We start from the raw sequence: 21,356 nt of genomic DNA, 5'->3' as shown, positions 1-21,356 counted from the left end.
ATTCAAAGATACACAAGAGCAAATAAACACAACACACAATGCCTTACAAGAGACATATGTTAAAGTACAGACTTGAAGGAAGGAAGGAAGGGAGGGAGGGAGGGAGGGATCAAAAGTATCTGGTAGAAAATGACAAATATTAAGGACAAACAAAAAGATCAATATACAGACACTGGAAAACGCTGAAAAAGAAAATAATAAGGGAAGAGATAATATATTAAAAATCATAATGAAAACACTTTCCTGAAATAAAAAATATTTAGTTTTCAAAATACATATTTAAAGAGCACACTACACATCTGGGAGACAATCAATTCAGATGACATACAGCCTACACCAAGACATACATCAGTAAAATTACAAGAAATAAAATTATATCACCAGACTTTCAGACAGCAATGCTTTATGGCAGAAGAAATAGAATAATACATTTACAATACTCCAGGAAAGAAAATGTGAGTCTTTATATCCAGTAAAATTGACTTTCATATAAAAAGAACTCACTTTTATGTATCATCCACAGGCAAGAACTCCAGGAATATTATTCTCTTGATGCCTTTCTGAGGAGTATTCCAGAATACAAGCTTCAGACAATCAAAAAAAAACCTACAAAGATATTGACCTAAGGACTGATGACAAGCAGAAAAGATAGAGATGCTTGTAGAACTAAGAATGGGTGAGGACTAAAAGGAAGACAGTAAGTAATAAGTAACAAGAAATGGCTGTATATACTGAAAATTTAGATGCAGTTCAATTGTTAAAAAACAGAAAGCCATGCTTCAAGAATTAAACACAGATTAGAGATGTATCCAGTTTCTGGTGGGCAAGATGTCACCATCCTCACAACAATAAAAAAGCTAATCAAAGAGAAAATAAACAACTCTTCATTGATTCATTAGAGATTGAGGTCACAGGGAAACCACCACATGGAAAACTAGAGACACAAACCAACACAGAGAATCACAGCATACCAGGAGCAGAAACTGTTGCTAGAGCCAGCAACTGGTAAGAATGCTTCAAAGATAATTGGCTAATGCCTAGAGACTGAGTGGTAGGTTAACTTGAAAGATAAAATGTCCTATCCTGAGGGCACACTTTGATGAGTTTTATCTCTAGGAGCCCCACCAGGTTCTCAGGGTGAAAAATCAGATGGAAAAAAAGATTCCCACAGCATCAATAAGGGTACCTGATCTCAAACCAGGCAAAATGGGGACCCAAAGGAGGCCCAAACTTTACCTGGATGATGATCACTTGTATATCTAATCCTGAATTGTACCCCACATCTTTAAAATAAAAAAAAATTTACAAACTGTAAAAAAAAAAAAAATCCCCTTGTGCTTCATGAAAGGGGAGGAGAAAAGCAACCCTTTTCCATAAGGAGTGCTCTGCTCTCCTTAACGAAGGAGAAACAATTTTACCAGCACCTAAACAACTTGAGTTTTACCAAAGCTGAATCAACATGGGAGAACAGATACCTAACTCCAGCCCCCTCACACCTTCCTGTTGCACCTGGCGGGTATAGGAGAGAGCTGAGAAATAATTGTGAAGGTCACAGCCAAGGGGCACAGGCTCACTAAATGACTGAGATCTAATCATAGAATTAAAGAACATTTCCCCTTTCCCCACACCTCATCAGGAGGGTTCTTATATAATACCATGCAATTACAGTGGAACACCAATGCTCAGAGTGCATACAAGAAAGAGTCAATAGGGAAACCCAAAGACAAAAGAAGAAAAAAAAAAGGATACTGTAGAAAATGTTACCCTCTGACACCCACAGCTACAACAAACATGAAAATTGACACTAAAAGCTCATTTATCTCAGTTCCTTTTGTCCAGTGCCTCATGTCTAGTTTACAACAACATTACAAGGAATTCTCAAAAGAAAAAAATACAGTCTGAAGAGAGAAATCAAGCAACAAAACCACACTTGGATATGGCAAGTGTTTATGAATTATCTGACTGGGACAACTATGATTGATGTGCTAAGAGTTCTAATAAAAAAAGTGTACAACATGCAACAAAAGATGGGTAAAGTCAGCAGATAGATTAAAAACTCTAAGAAAGAGTCAAAAGAAAATGCTAGAGATCAGAAACACTGCAAGAGAAAGAATGCCTGTGATGGGCACATCAGAAGACTGGATAAAGTCAAGAGAAGAAAATCAGTGAATTTGAAGATATGTTTACTATGGAACAATCAAAAAAGGTATAAGAAGTACATAACAGGAATATGAGAAGAGAGAGCAGAAGAAATATCTGAAGTAATAATGGCTGAAAATTTCCTAAAATTAGTGACAGATATCAAACCATAATCTTAGAGAACACAAAAAGGATAATTATCAAAAAAATCTATACATACACAAATCATATTCAAGCTGTAGAAAAATTAAAGACAAAGACCAAATATTGAAAGAAGCCAGGAAAATAAAAAACCTTACTTATAGAGGAAAAGCGATAAGAATTACATTGGATTTCTCTTTAAAAAACCATACAAGCAAAAAGGGAGAGGTGTGAAATATTTTAAATGGTGAAGAAAAAAAATCCTGCAATCTAGAATCCTGTACTCAATGAAGTTATCCATAAAATATGAAGAAGAAATAAAGACGTTCTAAGACAAATACAAATTAAAGAAACATTTCAATGGTAGAACTGCCTTGTAAGATAGGTTAAAACAAGTTTTTCAGAGAGAAAGAAAACAATATGTCAGAAAATGAGATCTACATAAAAAAAAAAAAAGGAAGAGTGTTAGAGAAGAGATGGATGCAAGTAATATAAAATGGCTTATTATCTTTATTCTTAATGATCTAAGAGGAAACAGATTGCTCAAAATAACAGCAACGATATATTGGTTGATTATAGCTTCTGAATAAGTGAAGTGAATGACAACAATGTTATGAAGGACAGGAAGGAGAAATTGGAAATGCCATTGTAAGATACCTGCACTACCTCTGTAGGGCATAGAGTTATTATTAAAAGTGAATTAAGATTAAATGTATATTGCAAACTCTAGGTCAATCATTTAAAAATATTTAAATGTAAATTTGCTGAGAGGAGAGAAAATGGAATTGTACAAAATGCTCAATTAAAACCACAGAAAGAAAAAAATGAAAAAATTTAAAAAGAAACAAAGAACAAGGGCAAGGATAGAAAACAGTTATTATGTAGATACTAATCTAACTATAACAATATCACACTATATGTGAATAATCCAAATATACCAGACAAAAAAACAGTGGATTAAAAAAAAAAAAGCATACTCAACTCTAACTCTATGTTATATGAAAGTCACTTTAAATAGAAAATACAAAAACAGACAATTCAAAAATAAAGGAATGGAAAAAGATATACCATACTAACACTGACTTTGCAAAAGAAAGTTGGAGTCGCTATCTTAATTTCAGAAAAAGCTGACTTAAAAGCAAGGAAGAGCATCAGGAATAAAGAGGGGCATTACAAAAAGACAAAAGGGTCAATTTGCTAGGATGATATAGTAATCCCTAATGTGTATACATCTAACAACAGAGTGTCAAAAATAGATATGACAAAAACTGAGAGAAATGCAAAGAGAAAGAGACAAATTCACTATTATATTTGAAGACTTCAATACTCCCTCTATTAGTAATTGACTGGTACAGCGGGCAGGAAATAAGTAATACACAACACCACTATCATTCAACTGGATATAACAGACATCTATAGACTACTTCATCTAACAGCAGAGTATACATTTTTTTCTGAGGCTCACACAAAACATTCATCAATATAGACCACAATCTGGGCCCTGTTTTAAAAGAATAGAAATCATATGCTGAGAGAGCAGAAAATAGAATCATACAAAATGCTCAGTTTAAAACCACAGAAAGCAGAAAAAGAATGAGGGAAAAAAGAACAAAGGCAATAACAGAAAACAGTTATTATGTAGGTATTAATCTATAACAGTCACACTATGTGTGAATGATGGAAATACACCAATTAAAAAAACAGTTCACAATGGAATTAAACTGGAAATCAAGAACAGAAAGATAGATGGGAAACCTCAAATACCTGGAGATTAAACAATATATATCTAAATAACACACATAAAAGAAATCTCAAAAAAATTAAAAATATTTTAACTAAATGAAAATGAAATACTAGTTATCAAAATTTGTGAATTGTAGGAAAATCAATGCTAAATTTACAACACTGAATGCATGCATTACAAAACAAGAAATATCTAAAATAAAAAATCTAACTTCTACCTTAGGAAACTAAAACAATGAGAACAAAATCTAAAAGTAGCCAAAAAATAAATAATAAAAATTATGGCAGAAATCAATGATACTAAAAACAGTAAACCTACAGAAAACTTTTGAGACCCAAAGTTGGTTTTTGAAAAAGAACAATAAAATTGATAATTCTCTAGTAAGGCTAACCAAGAAATAAAAAAGAGAGTAGACACAAATTACTAACATCAGAAATGAAAGAAGGATCATTACTATTGAGCCAATGAATGGTAAAAGTATAATAAAGTAATACTATGGACAACTCTATGTCTAAAAATGTGATAACTTAGATTAAATGGAACAATTGCTAGGAAGAGGTAATCTACAAAAATTTACACAGAGAAATAGATCAGAATAGGCCCATATCCATTAAAGAAATTACATCAGCAATTAATATTAATAACCTTCTTAAATAGAAAGCATCATGCCCTGACTGGTTTACTGATTAATTTTAGCAAATATTAAGGAAAAAATTATACCAATTCTCTACAATACCATTCAGAAAAGAGAAGCAGAGGGAACAATTCCTAACTCATTCTATGAGGTCAGCATTAAACCAAAGACATCACAAAAAAGAGAAACTACAGACCAATATCTCTCATTAATATAAATTCAAAAACCTCAATAGAATGTTAGTAATTCAGATTCAACAATGTATAAAAAGATTATATACAATGATCAAGTAGACTTACTCCGGGCATGTTAGGGTAGCTTAACATTCAAAACTAAAAAATAATTCATCACTTCAAACAGACTAAAGAAGAAAATTCATATGATCATACCACTAGATACAGAAAAAGCATTGGACAAAGTCCAACACTCATAAAAACTTTTAGCAAACTAGGAGTAGAGAACAACTTCCTCAACTTGATAAAGAATATCTACCAAAAAACCTGCAGTTAATGTTATACTTAATGGTAAGAAACTAGATGCTTTGCCCCTAAAATTGGGAACAGGGCAAGTATGTCCCCTCTCATCACTTCTGGATAACTTTGTATTGGAAATCCTAGTTAATGTAGTAAGACAAAAAAGGAAATAAAAAATATACAGATTAGAAAGGAAGAATTAACTGTCTTCGTCTACAGATAATATGATGTCTGTGTAGAAAATTCCAAAAAATCAACAACAAAAAAAACCCCTGAAACTAATAAAAGATTATATAGCAAGGTAACAGGATACAAGATAAATATACAAAAGTCAATTGCTGTTTTCCTATATACCAGAAATAAACAATTGGAATTTTAAGTGCAAAACACAACACCATTTACGTTAACACCAAACAAATGAAATACTTAGCTATAAATCTAACAAAATATGTATAAAATATATATGAGAAATGCTTCAAAATTAGGATAAAAGAAATCAAAGATCTAAACAGAGAGATATTCCATGTTCATGGATAGTAAAACGCAGCATTGTTATAATGTCAGTTCTTCTCAAGTAAATCCACAGATTTACTTCAGTCTCAGTCAAAACACCAGCAAGTTATTTCATGGATATCAACAAACTAATCTTAAAGTTTATACAGAAAGGCAGAAGACCCAGAACAGCCAATGCAGTATTGAAAAAGAAAACACAGTCGAAGCATTGACATTACTGAATTTCAAAACTTAATATAAAGTTATAGTAATCAAGACAACATAGTACTGGCAAAATAACAGATAAACAGATCAACGGGACAGAAAAGAGTGCACAGAAATAGAGTCACACAAATACAGTCAACTAATTTTGACAAAAGAGCAAAGGCAATTCAATGGAAAAAAGACAGTCTTTTTAAAAAATTAATGCTGGAACAGATGGATATCCATACACGAGACCTAATACCTCCACAAAAATTAACTCAAAAGGGATCACAGGCTTAATGTAAACCACAAAGCTATACAGCAACTCTTGGATATAACAAAGGAGAAAATCTAGTTGACCCTGGATTCTTAGATCCAATAACCAAAGGCATAATTCATGAAAGAATAAGTTGACAAGTGGAAATTCATTATAATTAAAATTTTCTGCTATGTGAAAGACACCATGAAGAAAATGAAGGCTGGGTGCAGTGGCTCAAGCCTATAATCCCAGCAATTTGGGAGTTGCTTGAGCTCGGGTTCAAGACCAGCCTGGGCAACTTGGTGAGATCTCGTCTCTACAATAAATCAAAAAATCAGCTGGGCACGATAGCGTGCACCTGTAGTTCCAGCTACTTGGAAGTCTAAGGCGGAAGGATGACCAGCAGGTCAAGGCCGTGGTGGCCGTGAGCAGCATGCCACTGTACTCCAGCCTGGGTGACAGAGTGAAACTTCTACTCAAAAAAAAAAAAGAAAAGAAAAGAAAAGAAAATGAAAAGACAAGCCAGAACAGAAAATATTTGTAATACAGATGTGGGATAAAGTAGTAGTATACAAAATATTAAGCTCAACAAGAAAACAAACAACCCAATGAAAAAGTGGGCAACAGATAACTCACTACAGAAGAGACACAGATGGTAGATAAGCATATGAAAAGATGCTCAGCATCATATGTCATTAGGGAATGGCAAAACAATAAGCTAAACTGAGTGTGGTGGCTCAATCCTGTAATCCCAGCACTTTGGGAGGCTGAGACAGGCTGACTGCTTGAGACCAGAAGTTCAAGGCAAGCCTGGACAACATAGTGAAATTTCATCTCTACAAAAATAAAAAAATTGAGTCAGGCATGGTGGTGTAGACATGTAGCCCCAGCTACTTGAGATGTTGATGTAGAAAGAATGCCTGAACCCAGGAGGTTGAGGCTATTGTGAGCTGTGATCACCATGATCATGCCACTGCACTCTAGCCTGGGTGACAGAGTGAGATCACGACTCAAAAAAACAACCCCTATGTACCCAGTAGAATGGCTAAAATCCAAAACTCCAACACCACCAAATGCTGGTGAGGATGTGGAGCAATGGGAACTCTACCTTTATTCAGGTAGAATAAAAAATGGTTCAGTCACTTGGGAAGAAAGTTTGATAGTTTCTTATAAAGCTAAATATAGTCTTACCATAGGATCCAGCAACCATACTCCTAGGTATTTACTCAAATGTGTTGACATTTTCTATCCACACAAAAATCCGCACAAGAATGTTTATGCCAGCCTTATTCATAATTGTCAAACTTGGAAGCAGTGAAGATGTCCAAGTGGTGAATAGATACACAAACTGTGGCACATCCAGACAATAAAATACTATTCACCAATAAAAAGAAATGAGCTACCAAACCACAAAATCACATGGAGGAATCTTAACTGCATATTTCTAAGTAAAAGAAGTCAATGTGTAAAAGGCTATAAACTATATGATTCCAACTATGACATTCTAGAAAGCTTAAAACTAGAGATGAAGACAAACTATAAAATTTCAGTGGTTGTCAGAGATTTGGGGGTAGATGGTGAGGAAAGGGGTGAATAAGTGAAAAATGGGATTTTTAGGTTAGTAAAACTGTTCTGTCTGATACTGTAATGGTGGAAACATGACCTTACACATTTCTCAAAACCCGCAGACTTGTACTACGTAAAGAATGAACCCTAATGTCAACTATGGCCTTTGGATAATAATAATCTATTGGTGAGATGGGAAAGAAATGGAAGAAAAATAATAATAATAATGTACCAATATTGTTTCAGCAATTACAGCAAACCACCACACCCATGACATATGTCAATAACGGGAGACATTGTGAGGGGTGGAGCCAGGACAGGGGAATCCTCTGTACTTCCTACTCCATTTCTCTTAACTTAAAAAAGATTATAGTAAAAAAACGAAAAAAGAAGAATGAGGATAGCCTATGCATAAAACAATTGTTTTCAGCAATACTCGCATTAGTAAACTTAGTGTGTGTGATATACCAAATAAGTGATTGTGAGATTCTCCAATTCTATCCCCACCTGTATCTATGAAAACCAGGATTCTCAGTGTGCAAGGGAGGTTGAGATGAGGTATGAGGGAGGGGTTAAGTAAAAGCCTTGTAGTCTTGTACGTACTTCAACAGAAAGGTGTGGTGTGGTGTGGTATGGTATTTTATTTTATTTTAGACGAGGTCTCACTCTCACCCAAGCTAGAGTGCAGTGGCACTATCATGGCTCACTGAAGCCTCAAACTCCTGTGTTCAAGTGATTCTCCTGCCTGTCGGCTGGGTAGCTGCCTAACTTTTAAAATTTTTTATAGAGACAGGATCTCGCTATGTTGCCCAAGCTGTTCTTGACCTCAAGTAATCCTCTAGCTTCAGCCTCCCAAAGTGTATGTATGTTTTGGGAAGAAGAAGTTTTCAGTTTCTCCAACTCAATCAGTATTAGTGTGAGTGGACTGTATCTCTGAGTACACTCCTAAATCGATAGAGTCATTAGCCCAGACAGGGCAGCCACTATGGCTTCTGAAACATGACCAGATTGCCAGTAGGGACTCTGCATGCTTGCTGAATTAGTTGATTATCTTTGTCTCCTCCACAAGTTATGTGCATGTACCTGTCAGAAACACTTAGCGAAATGAATAAAGCAAGACTGTAAGCTGAGAACATGACTTCTGAGGTCTGACTGCTGGGATTCAAATCCTGGCTCTACCACTTATTAGCTGTGTGACTTTGAGCAAGTTGCTTGAGTTCTCTCAATTTGTTTCCTTGGCTATTAACTAGATGTTGACGATGGTGGTGATGATGATAATCATGAGGTTTAAAAGAAATAATACATACAAAGCTCGTAGCACAATGCCTGGTATGTGACAATGCGTGCATGTATGAATATGTTCTACATATATACGGCATGGTATTTCAGTTATATTAGCTATTATTTTTACCCTCCTAACAAAGGAGGCACAACCTGTAGAATGTAAACATATAATAAGTTAAATAGGTAACTTTACTTTTTTGGTTTTTGGGAGATTTTGTTTTGTTTTTGAATCAGGGTCTCACTCTGTTGCTCAGGCTGGAGTACAGTGGCACGATCACAGCTCACCACAGCCTCAACTTCCTGGGCTCAGGCGATCCTTCCACTTCAGTCACCTTTGTAGCTGAGACTACAGGTACATGCCACCACACCTGGCTAATTTTCTTTTATTTTTTGTAAAGATGAAGTCTCGCTATGTTATCCAGGCTGGTCTCAAACTCCTGGGCTTAAACAATCCTCCTGCCTCAACCTCCCAAAGTACTGGGACTATAGGTGTGAGCCACCACTCCCAGCCTAGAAAGGTATCTTTGACATGCCTGTAAAAGCAAAAAGTAAGTTACACAGGAACATTTGCAAAACCGCCTTTCATATACTGAGGCTGCAAACCATGTTACCACTTTCTGGTTTGCACTTTGTCCTGAAAAACTGAGGCCAAACACCTATTCCATGTAACTGCCTGGTGTGATGACATATGCCTTTCATTTGGCCTACTTTACCCCCAAATTATAAGCTACACAGAGTCCAAAGGAGTAATTAATAGATATGCAAATAAATATATGAAATGAAAAGGATATTTAGGATGTACAGGTACTACAACTAAAACTACTATTTAATGTAATTCAAGTTTATTCTGTTTAATATATGAACCAATATTTTCCCCAATCTTTTTTAACACCACACTCCACAAGGTGTTTTAAGCTAATGCTCTAAGTTTGGAGGCAAAGAAAATGAATCAATGCACAGTATAAAAAGATCTTACATGTGATCATTAAATTCAGTTAAGATTAATAGTTTCTCAAGAAAAAATAAAGAAGAGGGGGGCCAGGTAATGTTGATCAGATGGGATTAAGTTGCTTCTTGTGTTTTCTTCATAAGCTAAAGCTTTGAAACAATCCTGTTAATCCAAGTCCCCAAGCTGGCAGGGCCAGCCCAATGACACATTTTATCTGCCTAGAATGGTGTTTTAAGGAACCTGGGCATGGCAGCTCATATCTGTAATCCCAGCACTTTAGGAGGCCAAGGCGGGAAGACTGCTTGAGCAGCCTAGGCAACATGGTAAGACCACATCTCAAAGTCAAAATATTAGCCAGGCATGGTAGTGTGTGCCTGTGGTTCCAGCTACTCAGGAGGCTGAGGCAGAAGAACTGCCTGAGCCCAGGAGGTCAAGGCTGTGGTGAGCCATGATGGTGTACTCCAACCTGGGGCAACAGAGTGAGACACCCAACTCAAAAAAAAAAAAAAAATCCTAAACTGAATGCTTTGAAGTAAAAGGAAGTTCCCTCCTCTTAGCAACCAAGACTTGTTGGCTCTTCAGGGCTAGGAAACAAGAGACCACAGTATTATAGACCAAAGGCTTCTGCACACCATTTCCACCATGACTTGTGTGATGCTGGAGACTTTATAGAATCTAGACAGCTTTCTGCTTTCTATAAAGTGCTAACGACTATCGTGTGCACCAGGGTGATGCTATGAGTGCAAGAAGCACTTACCTGAGTAAGTGCTCAGACTTGTATCATTGAAAATCATGTGGATGCTATCAGCTGAACTAACCCCCACCCCCAGAACTCACAAGTTGAAGTCCTAATCCCCAATACCTCAGTATGTGACTGTATTTGAAGACAGGTCCTTTAAAGAGAGGATTCATTTAAAATGAGATCCTTAGGGTGGGCCCTGTCCCAAGGTAAAACTATTGTCCTTCTGACAAAAGTAAATTGGATAAAGAGACATTGAGGATGAGGAAGAAAGAACATGTGAGGATACAACAGAAAAAGTGGCTGTCTACACGTGAAGGAGAGAGGCATCAGGAGAAATCAGCCCTGCTGACACTTCAGTCTTGGAATTCCATCATCCAAGACTGTGAGAAATAAATTTCTGTTGTTGTCTAGGCATGATGACTCACACCTGTAACCCCAGTACTTTGGGCGGCTGAGGCAAGAAGACAGCTGAGGCAAAGAGTCGTACACCAGCCTGGTCAACAAAGTGAGACCCCATTTCTACAAAAAATAGAAAAATTAGCCAGGTGCCATGGTGCATGCCTACATTCCAGCCACTCACAAGACTGAAGTAGAAGGATCTCCCGAGCCCAGGAGGTCAAGTCTGTGGTAAGCCATTATTGTGCCTGTGCACTATGGCCTGGGCAACAGAGTAAGGCCTCAATTCAAAAAAGAAAAAGAAAAAAGAAATCTCTGTTGTGAAGCCACCCAGTGAATGGTAATTAACAAACTAGGAAATTAACAAACTAGATAATGTTATACTATCAATATCATTTATTTGCTTTTTTAGCTTTACTAATACTTCAGACCCCAAATACTGTTTAACATAATTAAGCATCAAACGCCGACAAAATCTGCCCAATGGAGACACAGCAAATTCCCTTCCATCCCATCTTTTGGTTGGAAAAACATGGGCTGATCTGCGCCTCTCCACTTAGAAGCCACACGCAAGGCAGCTGTGAAACACACCAACCTCAAAGATGCTTTGGCCGACCATAACACAGGGGAGATTTCTCTCACTGAAAGCTACACAGATGAAATGTCATAAAAGAGTTCATCTCTTTACTCAAAGAAAGAGGCCTGGTGAGGGAAGGAGCCAGCAACAGGTCACACAGAGATGAGATGCGGTCACGACTTGGGAGGAGGCCTGGAGCAAAATGAAGGGGCTCTTCATTGACCCCTGCTGGTCAGACTTGGTCTGGACAGACTGCTACTGGACCACATGTTTACAATGATGCTTTGTTTTACAAAAATAATAAGCCAACCTGCACAAATTTGCTACTCAAAGAGGTCTATATGTGGTATTTAAAAATTATCTCTAATTTTTGCTCTGTAATAGTGGATTTCATATCAGGTTTTCTTCCAATCAGGTTCATGTAAATTCATGATCAGAGGATATAAGGCATGTTTTTCAATTATTATCCATGTCAATTTTAGCATTAATTATCTCAATTAAGAGCTGCTTATAATGACAAAGAAGTGGGTGCTATGATTTCTTATGGTGAAAATATAACGTCTTCAGATCTAATAAACACCAACGTCATCTTAATATAGGAAATATTAATTTATCATTGGATAATTTAAAAACTCAGTTTAAAGACTCAGTTTAGATAGTGCCTAACATGAAAAAAATGAATTCAATAAATAGTTATTGCATGACATATGGTATTTTAATTATGAGTTGAAAAATTGCTTACAGTTGTTAATATCTGTCATTCCCAAGAGAACCTTAGCCACAAGCACATCCCAACTAAAATCCTGGAAAATGCTCTGCTGATCCCCCAGCCACCTGCTGAGCTGACCATGGCTCTGAACTCGCCAATGTGTGTCCTGTGTCGCTCCTCCTGACCCAGCAACCCGGGCCCAGTGACCCAACTTCTCATGGGGATTCTGAAGCCGATGAGGAATGAGGCATTGGTCTGCTGGAGTGATGAGACCATGAGAAAAGAGGGCAAAAACCACTGAGAAGTGCCATTACCAAGATTGCCAAGAAAAAAAGAGACATTGTTTTGAATTTGTTACATGATCACCAATAAAACAATTTTTAAAATATAGTTGGCAATAGGCAGAAGCTGGAAGCATTTTCCCTAAGAACTGGAACAATACAAGAATGTCCACTCTCACCCCTCCTGTTCAACATAGTGCTGGAGGTCCTAGCCAGAGCAATAAAACAAGAAAAGGAGATCAAGGATATCCAAATAGGAAAAGAGGAAGTTAAGCTGTTCCTCTTTGTGGTCGAAATGACTCTATACCTAGAAAACCCTACACACTGATAAACGACTTTGGTGTAGTCTAGGGTTACAAAATCTACATGCAAAAGACAGTTGCATTTCCATATACCAGCAACAAGCAGGCAGAGAACCAAAAAAAAACCCACAATCTCATTCCACAATAGCCACACAAAAAATGCAATACCTTGGCATCCACCTAACCAGAGAAGTGAAAGACCTTTACAACGAGAACTACAAAGCACTGCTCAAATAAATCAAGGATGACCCAAACAAATGGAAAAACATCCCATGCTCATGAACTAGAAGAATCAATATTGTCAAGATTTCCATCCTACCCAAGGCGATCTACAGATTCAACGCAACACCCATCAAATTATCAACATCATTCTTCTCAGACCTAGGGGGAAAAAACACAGAAATTCATATGGAAACAAAAAAGAACACAAATAGTCAAAACAATTATCAGCAAAAGGAGCAAAGCAGGAGGTATCAAACTTCCAGACTTTAAATTTTATTACAAAGTTACAGTAACCAAGACAGTATGGCATTGGTACAGGAATAGGCACATAAACTAATAGAACAGGATAGAGATTCTGGAAGTAAAAACATGGTTTCTCAGCAGATTCATCTTCAACAAAGTCACCAATAACAATCACTGGGAAAAGGAGACCATATTTAGCAAATGGTTCTGGGAAAACTGGCTAACCACATGCAAAAGAATGAAATTAGACCCCTGCCTATCACCACATATGAAAATCAACTCAAAATGGATCAAAATGGATTGAACTAAACGTTCAATCTCAAACTATAAGAATCCTAGAAGAAAACACAGGAAACACCTTTCTGGACATCAGAGTAGGCGATGAATTCATGACCAAGTCCCCAAAGGAGACTGCTACAAAAGCTAAGATAGACAGGTGGGACCTTATCAAGCTGAAAAGCTTTTGTACAGAAAAAAAAAAAAAAAAGCCAACAAGAGAGTAAAGAGACAATCCACAGAATCACAGAATGGATAAAAATATTTACAAACGATACTTCTGACAAAAGCCTAACATCCAGGATCTACAAGGAAGATAAACAAAGTAAAAGGGAAAACAAACAACCTCATTAAAAAGTGAGCAAAAGACCTGAAAAGTCACTTCTCAAAAGATGACATTTAAGCAGCTAACATACCCATGAAAAAAATGCTCAGCCCCACTAGTCATCAGGGAAATGCAAATCAAAACTACAACGAGATACCACCTAACTCCAGCAAGGATGGTTATCATTAATAAGTCAGAAAACAATAGGTGCTGGGGCAGCTGTGGAGAAAAGGGAATGCTTCTACACTGTTGGTGGGAATGTAAGCTAGTTCAACCTCTATGGAAAGCAGTGTGGCAATTCCTAAAAGAACTAAAACTTGACCTTCCATATAATCCAACAAACCCTCTCTTGGGAATATCCCCAGAAGAACATACATTGCTCTACCAAAAAGACACCTGCACACTCATATCTATTGCCACACCATTCATAATAATAAAAACATGGAACCAGCCCTGTTGTCCATCAAAAGTGAACTGGATAAAGAAAATGTGGTACATACACATGATGTAATACTACGCAGTCATAAAGAAGGACAACGTGGGTGCAACTGGAGACTATCACACTAAGTAAACAACCACAGAAACTAAGAACTGAATCCACTCACCTCAGCCTCCCAAAGGCGCGGGATTACAGGCTGAGCCACCGAGCCCGGCCATTATTGCATTTAACACTAAACCAGTCCCACGAAGTGGCTACTTATGTTTCCATGTGCCAACGCAGAACTTGAGGCTCAGAGAGATTATATAGATTCTCCAAAGTCACACAGTATTAACTAGCAGAATTTGAGTGCAAATTCAAGGTCATGGCATACCCACTGTACTCCTCTGCCTCTCAGGGTAGGATGTGAGCATTTCTAGAATCTGGCTGGGCTTCCAAAAAACTATTAAATCGTCATGTCCAACCTGTGGCCCACAGGCCACATGCAGACCAGGACAGCTAGTAACGCAGCCCCACAAAATCTTTTAACATCATGTGTTTTTTAGCATTTATTTTCTTCGTGACCCAACTTTTAAAGTTCACAATCCCACCTTATTCATGACATCACTTTTGCAGCACATACATTGTGAGCAGCTGTTTTAAATTATGAAGCACACAAAGAGCAAAATTCAAAAAAAATTTCCAACAAGCACCTTGAGAACTCACTAAGCATTGCCACCATGTCCATCGAACCAGACACTGATAGATTAGTTTTACAAAAACAAGGTCAAATTTCCCAGTAGTGTTATATTGTTCTCATTTTTGAAACTTTATAATAAAAAATATTTAAAAGTAGGTCTTATTATGTATACACCCTAACTATATTATATAATTTATGTGTGTCCGAAGACAATTTCTCTTTACTCGAAGCAGTCCAGGGAAGCCAAAAGATTGAATACCTCTGCTGTAGAACCTGATGTCTGATGCCTGTCTCCAGCCTAACAAGTTTTCACCATGAAAAAGCTTTTGGTACGTAGAAGTAAAATGATGCATTTATAAGACAAAACTCTCGGGCAACCCACTTGGATCCCCTCCCACTCTGGGAGCTTTTCTGTCCTCTCAATAAATCCTGCTTTTTCAACATAAAAAAAAAACAAAACAAAAAACTCTCCCAAGCAGAAAGATGGGCATTTTATATGCTTAGAAATTCTTATCTTCAAAGCTTAATTCTTGTTTATCTTCTGAGAAATTAAACAAAGTAAGGATAAGGGAAAGCTTGAGATGCAAGAAATAACCATTCTGTGCACATGCAAGTTAATATTCCCTGTGCTTAATCTGGATACTCATATATAAAATATCATGATTAGGCCAAGCATGGTGGCTCATGCCTAAAGTCCCAGCATTTCGGAAGGCTGAGGTGGAAGGATAGCTTGACCTCAGGAATTCAAGACCAAGCTGGACAACATAGTGAGACTTCGCCTCTACAAAAAAAAAAAAAAAAAAAAACCACTCAGGCATGGTGGTGTGCACCTATAGTCCCAGCTCCTTGGGAGGCTAAGACGGGATCGCCTGAGTCCAGGACGTCAAAATTGCAGTGAACTGTGATCACGCCACTACACCTCAGCCTGGGTGCCAGAGTGAAACTCAGATTCAAAAAAAAAAGTCTTGGTTTGAGTTAAAATTTTATAAATAAAGGAAAATGGGAATTCTTACATTACAGTTAATGTAACCATGTCAAATATGTGATTTTGTTTTTTAGAAACAGGGTCTCACTCTTTCACCCAAGCTGCTGGAGTGCAGTGGCATGATCATAGCTCACTGCAGCCTCAAACTCCTGGGCTCAAGCAATCCTCCTGCCTCAGACTCCTGAGTAGCTGGGACTACAGGCATGTACCACCACTCCTGGCTAAAAATGTTAATTCGTGTATGTACTAAGCATTGTATACACTACTGAGGAATGAGACCTGCTAAAGGAATCGACTTCTGAAAAGCATCCTGGAACCCTCTAGGCTCCAAGGAGTCCTGAGGTCAAGGAGGTCACGAGAGCAGCTACTCTTGGGCTCAGTTCCACCAAATGTCCCAGGAAATAAATGCTGTTTTTCCATACTACTTCTTTGGGAAAACTTAAGAATCATCCTGTTTTTCACCACCCAATGTTATTCCGGAAGCATCTTTTTCAGGAAGCAAGTGGCTATCTTTTCTTCTTTAATAAAAGCCAAGGCTTCAAAGAGATAACGGAGCTGAACCGAAATAGCTAAGCCATTCTCCCCACTTATAAATATTACATAAAGTCTCCTTTTTAAAAGCGGAAGGGTTTAAAGCAACTCTGCTAAAAGTAACCTCTCCCTTCATCCTCATGAGAAAGAGTCCTGAGGCAGAAAGCCAGGGGGCCGAGAGAAGTGCTGTGCATCTCTGTGTGCCAGGCATCCTGTTTGCCCCTCCACTTCTTCCTCTGCACCACAGTGCCCCCACAAATGATCGTGACAGAGTTGGGCAGGGGCAGTGCTGGGCATATCCAGACCCTCTGTGCCAATTCAGTACCTGAGATAACTGCTCCTTGCCGACACCAAGAATCCATCCCTACTCCAAGAGACCAATATACACCCAAGGGCTGAGGTGCTGACTAGTATAAAACCTAAGTTTAATTGCAGGTAGCTTCACAATGGTTCTCAAGTGCATATCTTCTACTCTGTTTCATCCCCTATTTTTTGCCAAGATGTATCCATAGCATCAACCCCAATCTCTGCCCCAGGTACAACCCATGGATTTACAGCAGGCTGGGCACAGTGGCCCACATCTGTAACCCCAGCACTTTAGGAGGCAAAGGCAGGAGGACTCCTTGAATCCAGGGGTTCGAGACCAGCCTAGGCAGCATAGAAAGACCATGTCTCTATAAAAGATTTTTAAAAATTAGCCAGGTGTGGTAGCCCATACCTGCAGTCCCAGCTACACTCAGGAGGCTGAGGCAGAAGGATCACCTGAGTCCAGAAGGTCGAGGCTGCAGTGAGCCATGATCGTGCCACTGCACTCCAGCCTGAGTCACAGAGACTCCAACAACAATGACAAAAACCTGACTCTGCCCTCTCCATACCTAACAAGCTGTCCGTCATCATCTTTTAGGGTCCCTGAACATCTCCCTTCTTCTCCATTGTCCCATCCTGGACTGGATCTCACAAACTTCTAGGCCTAACCCATCAATCTGTCACTTTCTTCATTCTTCATGCATTTCTGAGCACTTACTTTGCTCCAGGCACTGTTATAAAGAATGTGAACATGAACACTGCATAACTGTTGCCTTCCCAATCTTCCAGTGAGGAAGAGAGACTTCTAGATTTAAAAAAAATTACAATCTTATGTAATAGGAGTCATGAAGCCAGGCACACCCAACTTCACAGAGGAGGTAGTGACTATGTTAGCTTGGTGCAGATAGAGAAGGCTTCATAAAGGCTGTGATGTCACAGCTGAGTCTTGACAGAGAAGTAAAAGGATTTCGGGTGAAGCGGGGAGAGGGAAGGAAAATATTTGCAAAGGAACCAAGATCTGAATGAATGAGTGGCTCAGGAAGGGCCATAGGTTCAGAAAGGCTGGGATCCCATACGCATGGAAGGGATACAGTTGTGATCAGATTTAGAAAGGCTTTAAATGTCATACCAAGGAACCCAGAGACTGTCAGTAATGACAATCAAGAGAAATGTGGGAAGGGCCAAACAGAAGTCACATCAGCCTGAAGAAGTGCTTTATTTCACTTACAAGGTATCTTTCCCATGCTGCAATTAGTTGCCAACATCTAAAAATTAGAAAATTAATATAAAAATCTACGATCTTGGCTTCTAAAAATATATATATGTGTGTGTGTGTGTGTGTGTGTGTATATATCACAACAATGGGTCAAATGTCCCACATGGTGACATGTATTTGAGTAGCAGGTGCAGCAGCTGGCCCCTTCAGATGAGGTATGTATTATGGAGTTAACGACCCCCCTCATCTGCAGGCACTTGAACTTGCAATCTCTGGTTTTAAGGCAGAGGGTAACACCATAAGATGGAGGTTACAGGAAAATAAACCTGAAAGCAATTCAGTAATTAATCTGGGCAGTGAAACTGGAGACAAGATGTCAAATTAGGAGGCCATCCCCACAGCACAATGAGGTAACAAAAGTCTGAACTAAGTCAGGAGAACAAAGACCCAGAAAAAAAGTAGAGTCAAGAGATGTTTAAAATACACCAGGTACAAGAACGATGTAACTTTTGTGTGCCATTTGTTCATGGACAAAGCCTATATTAAGAGAAAGAATGATTCCAAAATGATTCCCAGCTAAAAAATAAAGTGGCTAATAAGCAAACTATGTGGAAAATTCACCTAAATGCCATAAACCAGCACAGTCAACTGATGCGACACAGAACAATTGTCTGTATGATTCTTATCCTGGGTTCTCGGGTTCGTTTTCCAGTTGAAAGAGAAAAATTCAGATCGCAAAACTGAGTGGAACTCCTGCCAGACAAGTGATGTTTACCGGCAGGGGGTGGGGTCTAAACCATTACAATCGCTCATTTCAGGACCAGCCGTTACTTGGCAAACTTCAGAAACCCTCCCAATACATCCAAGGGAAAAGACCTGCCCGAGAACTTACACAGGCCGTTGACATCCAGCATGTTGGAGATGCCCCGGTCACTCATGTCCACTTCCGGCTGGTTCTTCTCCCGGCTCTCCTCCACCAACTTTTTCAGAGACTTGGACATGGTCTGTATCAAACGACAACAAGAAAGCACGTGGGCGATGGCTGCAGGGACAGGAAAGAACTCTCCGCGGCCACTCTCCAGAGTCCCCTCGGCTGGAGAAGGTGGGCATCAGAGGACAGGGTCCTGGTACCGGGAGGGGGATGGGGCAGGGCGGGCCAGGGCTGTGGGAAGTGTCCGGCACCACTCTGGCCACGCGGACAGAAGCAGCCTCAAGTGCAACACCCCCCACACTCACCACGGAGGGCAACCCCTAACAGGATGGGCGTGGACCCACAGGCTTCGGCACGACGCACACACGAGTGGCGAGAGATGCACTCAGTGCAAAACGAACACCCGCACAGGGAACACGCCCTGTCCCGGCGCTCGGCGCAGGCGCACACAGTGCCACTCGCCGCTCCACGCCCCGCCCGGGCCGGACCCTTCCCAAATTAGGAGAACAGTAGACTAGACGTGGCTCCAGGGCGAGGCTCCGCCCATTAAAAAATGTGGACCCCGAGGCCGGCCAATCATGTTTGTCATTCCGTTTTGAGACTCCGCCCCATGCCAAAGTGAGTCCGGCCCCTTCACGGTTTGAAATTCTGATTGGACCGAGATTGGCGCGTGCGCCCTAGGACCGGCGCATGCCCACTTGGTGGGGGGAAGCTCCAAGGGCTATGGGCGGAAGCGGAGAAGTTGGGCCCGCGGAAAGGAGTGTGGCGGTGGAGAGCGGCTCTTGCGAAAGCTGCAACAAATTGCTCCTGTGGTTGCGCCTTCACTCGCCAGAAGTTGCTACCCTGAGTCCTGTCTCCACAACTGTGCCTCTGACGGATCTTGCCGGGACTTGCAGCCTCCCACTGTATTAGTAGCCCTCAAGGCAAGAATTCGGCCGCGGGCCGCGTATCCCCAGCGCCCAGGTGGAAATCATGTTTTCTGAAATCTCGTAGGTTTCTACTGCTGGCTTTGACACCTGACCCCTTTGCTCTTGAGCAACTGGAACCACCCTCAGGGTTAAAGGCTCCGTGAGTGTGCCACTGCACGCCAGCCTGGGCGACGGAGTGAGACTCCAAATCAAGAAAAAAAAAGGGGGGGGGGGGGGGAGCTTCAGGTAAAACCGAACCATTTTAAAGGTCTTAGTTGACTTTTACATCGGTGACACATGGAGCTATAGCTTCCAAGGATCTGACACTTACTCTTCCAGAGGCAACCAGATTTTGAACTCTGGCAAAATTGCTGGCCTATGGTTCTCGAATTCCCGATCTCGTCCCAGTCTCCCCAGAAATATCCTGTACTTCTCTCACCCCAAACCCTGTCCTTAGAGACAGTTTCATTCTGTGGGATAAAGATCGTCTACTAGGGTGCCCATAGGATTATTTCTTCTCATTCATTCATATTTGCCTCTCTTCTCTCTCTTTCTCTCTCGTTTCCACTCTGTCCTCCCCTTCCACTATATTTATTAAACTCAGAAAAGTGCGTATGACATAAACTCTCAAAAAATAGAATCCCAGATCTCAGACGTCCCCGCTGGCCTCTTTCCAGTGGTTAGACAGGCTTCCTTCTAGTTAAGGTGGACACTGGCTTAACTTCTAATACTATTTAGTTTTGTCGTGTTTGAATTTTACATAAATTGAACTATTCAGTGTGCATTCTGACTTCTTTCACTCGACATTATGTCTTGAGATTCATCCCCTTTGTTGCATATGGCTGTTTCATTCCTTTTCGTGTCACCCGTGATATGAATTATCTATGCATTATCCATTGTTCTCCTTTGAAGTACCTGGCTTAAGAAACAGCCCTCTCACTTTTCAGATGTTCCCTACTTCGGGACCAGCAGTGAAATTAGAGGCTCTCAGTGTGCTGGTGAATGAGCGCTGTGTCCCTCCCTCCTTCCTATCACTTCCTTCTCAGAATGTAAAGGTGCTGTTCATAGCTCCACACTCAGCTCCTTTTTCTGTCATGTGCAGGGAAACGGATCTTCTGGGGATACCCACTGCTCCATCTTTTCTTCTAGCAAGGTCTCACCCTTAGATCTCAGCCCTTCAGCCAACGGTTCAATTGAGGGGGCTTTTTTTTTTTTTTTACCAGTCTCACATGTTTTTAAAAGTTTAATTCAATAAAAATGGCTTTGATGTTCCGCCCAACAGCCACACACAAACAATATCCTCTCATCAAAAGCTGATTTTTCATTGTGCAGGACAATTACACTGTGATAGATTGAATTTTTATTTCTCTAGATCCCTGGCTACAGAATTCAATGGTTTAGGA

At 39.6% G+C, this 21,356-nt stretch overlaps 1 protein-coding gene across 2 annotated transcripts in view; it reads right to left on the bottom strand.

Annotated features, from left to right (window-relative positions):
* The window catches only part of RSU1 (Ras suppressor protein 1), a 208,491-nt gene extending 189,025 nt beyond the window's left edge, over nt 1-19,466 (bottom strand). For both annotated transcript variants that reach the window (XM_008065176.2, XM_021716114.1), the window contains exons 1-2: nt 19,351-19,466; nt 19,007-19,118 (exon numbers count right to left, since the gene is read on the bottom strand). In XM_008065176.2, the coding sequence (XP_008063367.1) occupies nt 19,007-19,115 (109 nt within the window). In that variant the 5' untranslated portion in view covers nt 19,116-19,118; nt 19,351-19,466. The remainder of the gene's footprint in view (nt 1-19,006; nt 19,119-19,350) is intronic.
* Nucleotides 19,467-21,356: the final 1,890 nt, after the last annotated feature.

This window comes from Carlito syrichta, unplaced genomic scaffold, assembly GCF_000164805.1.
Source record: "Carlito syrichta isolate Samal-C Ts95f unplaced genomic scaffold, Tarsius_syrichta-2.0.1 Scaffold308182, whole genome shotgun sequence".
NCBI classification, from domain to species: domain Eukaryota; kingdom Metazoa; phylum Chordata; class Mammalia; order Primates; family Tarsiidae; genus Carlito; species Carlito syrichta.
This window is presented reverse-complemented; position numbering and strand designations above follow the sequence as displayed.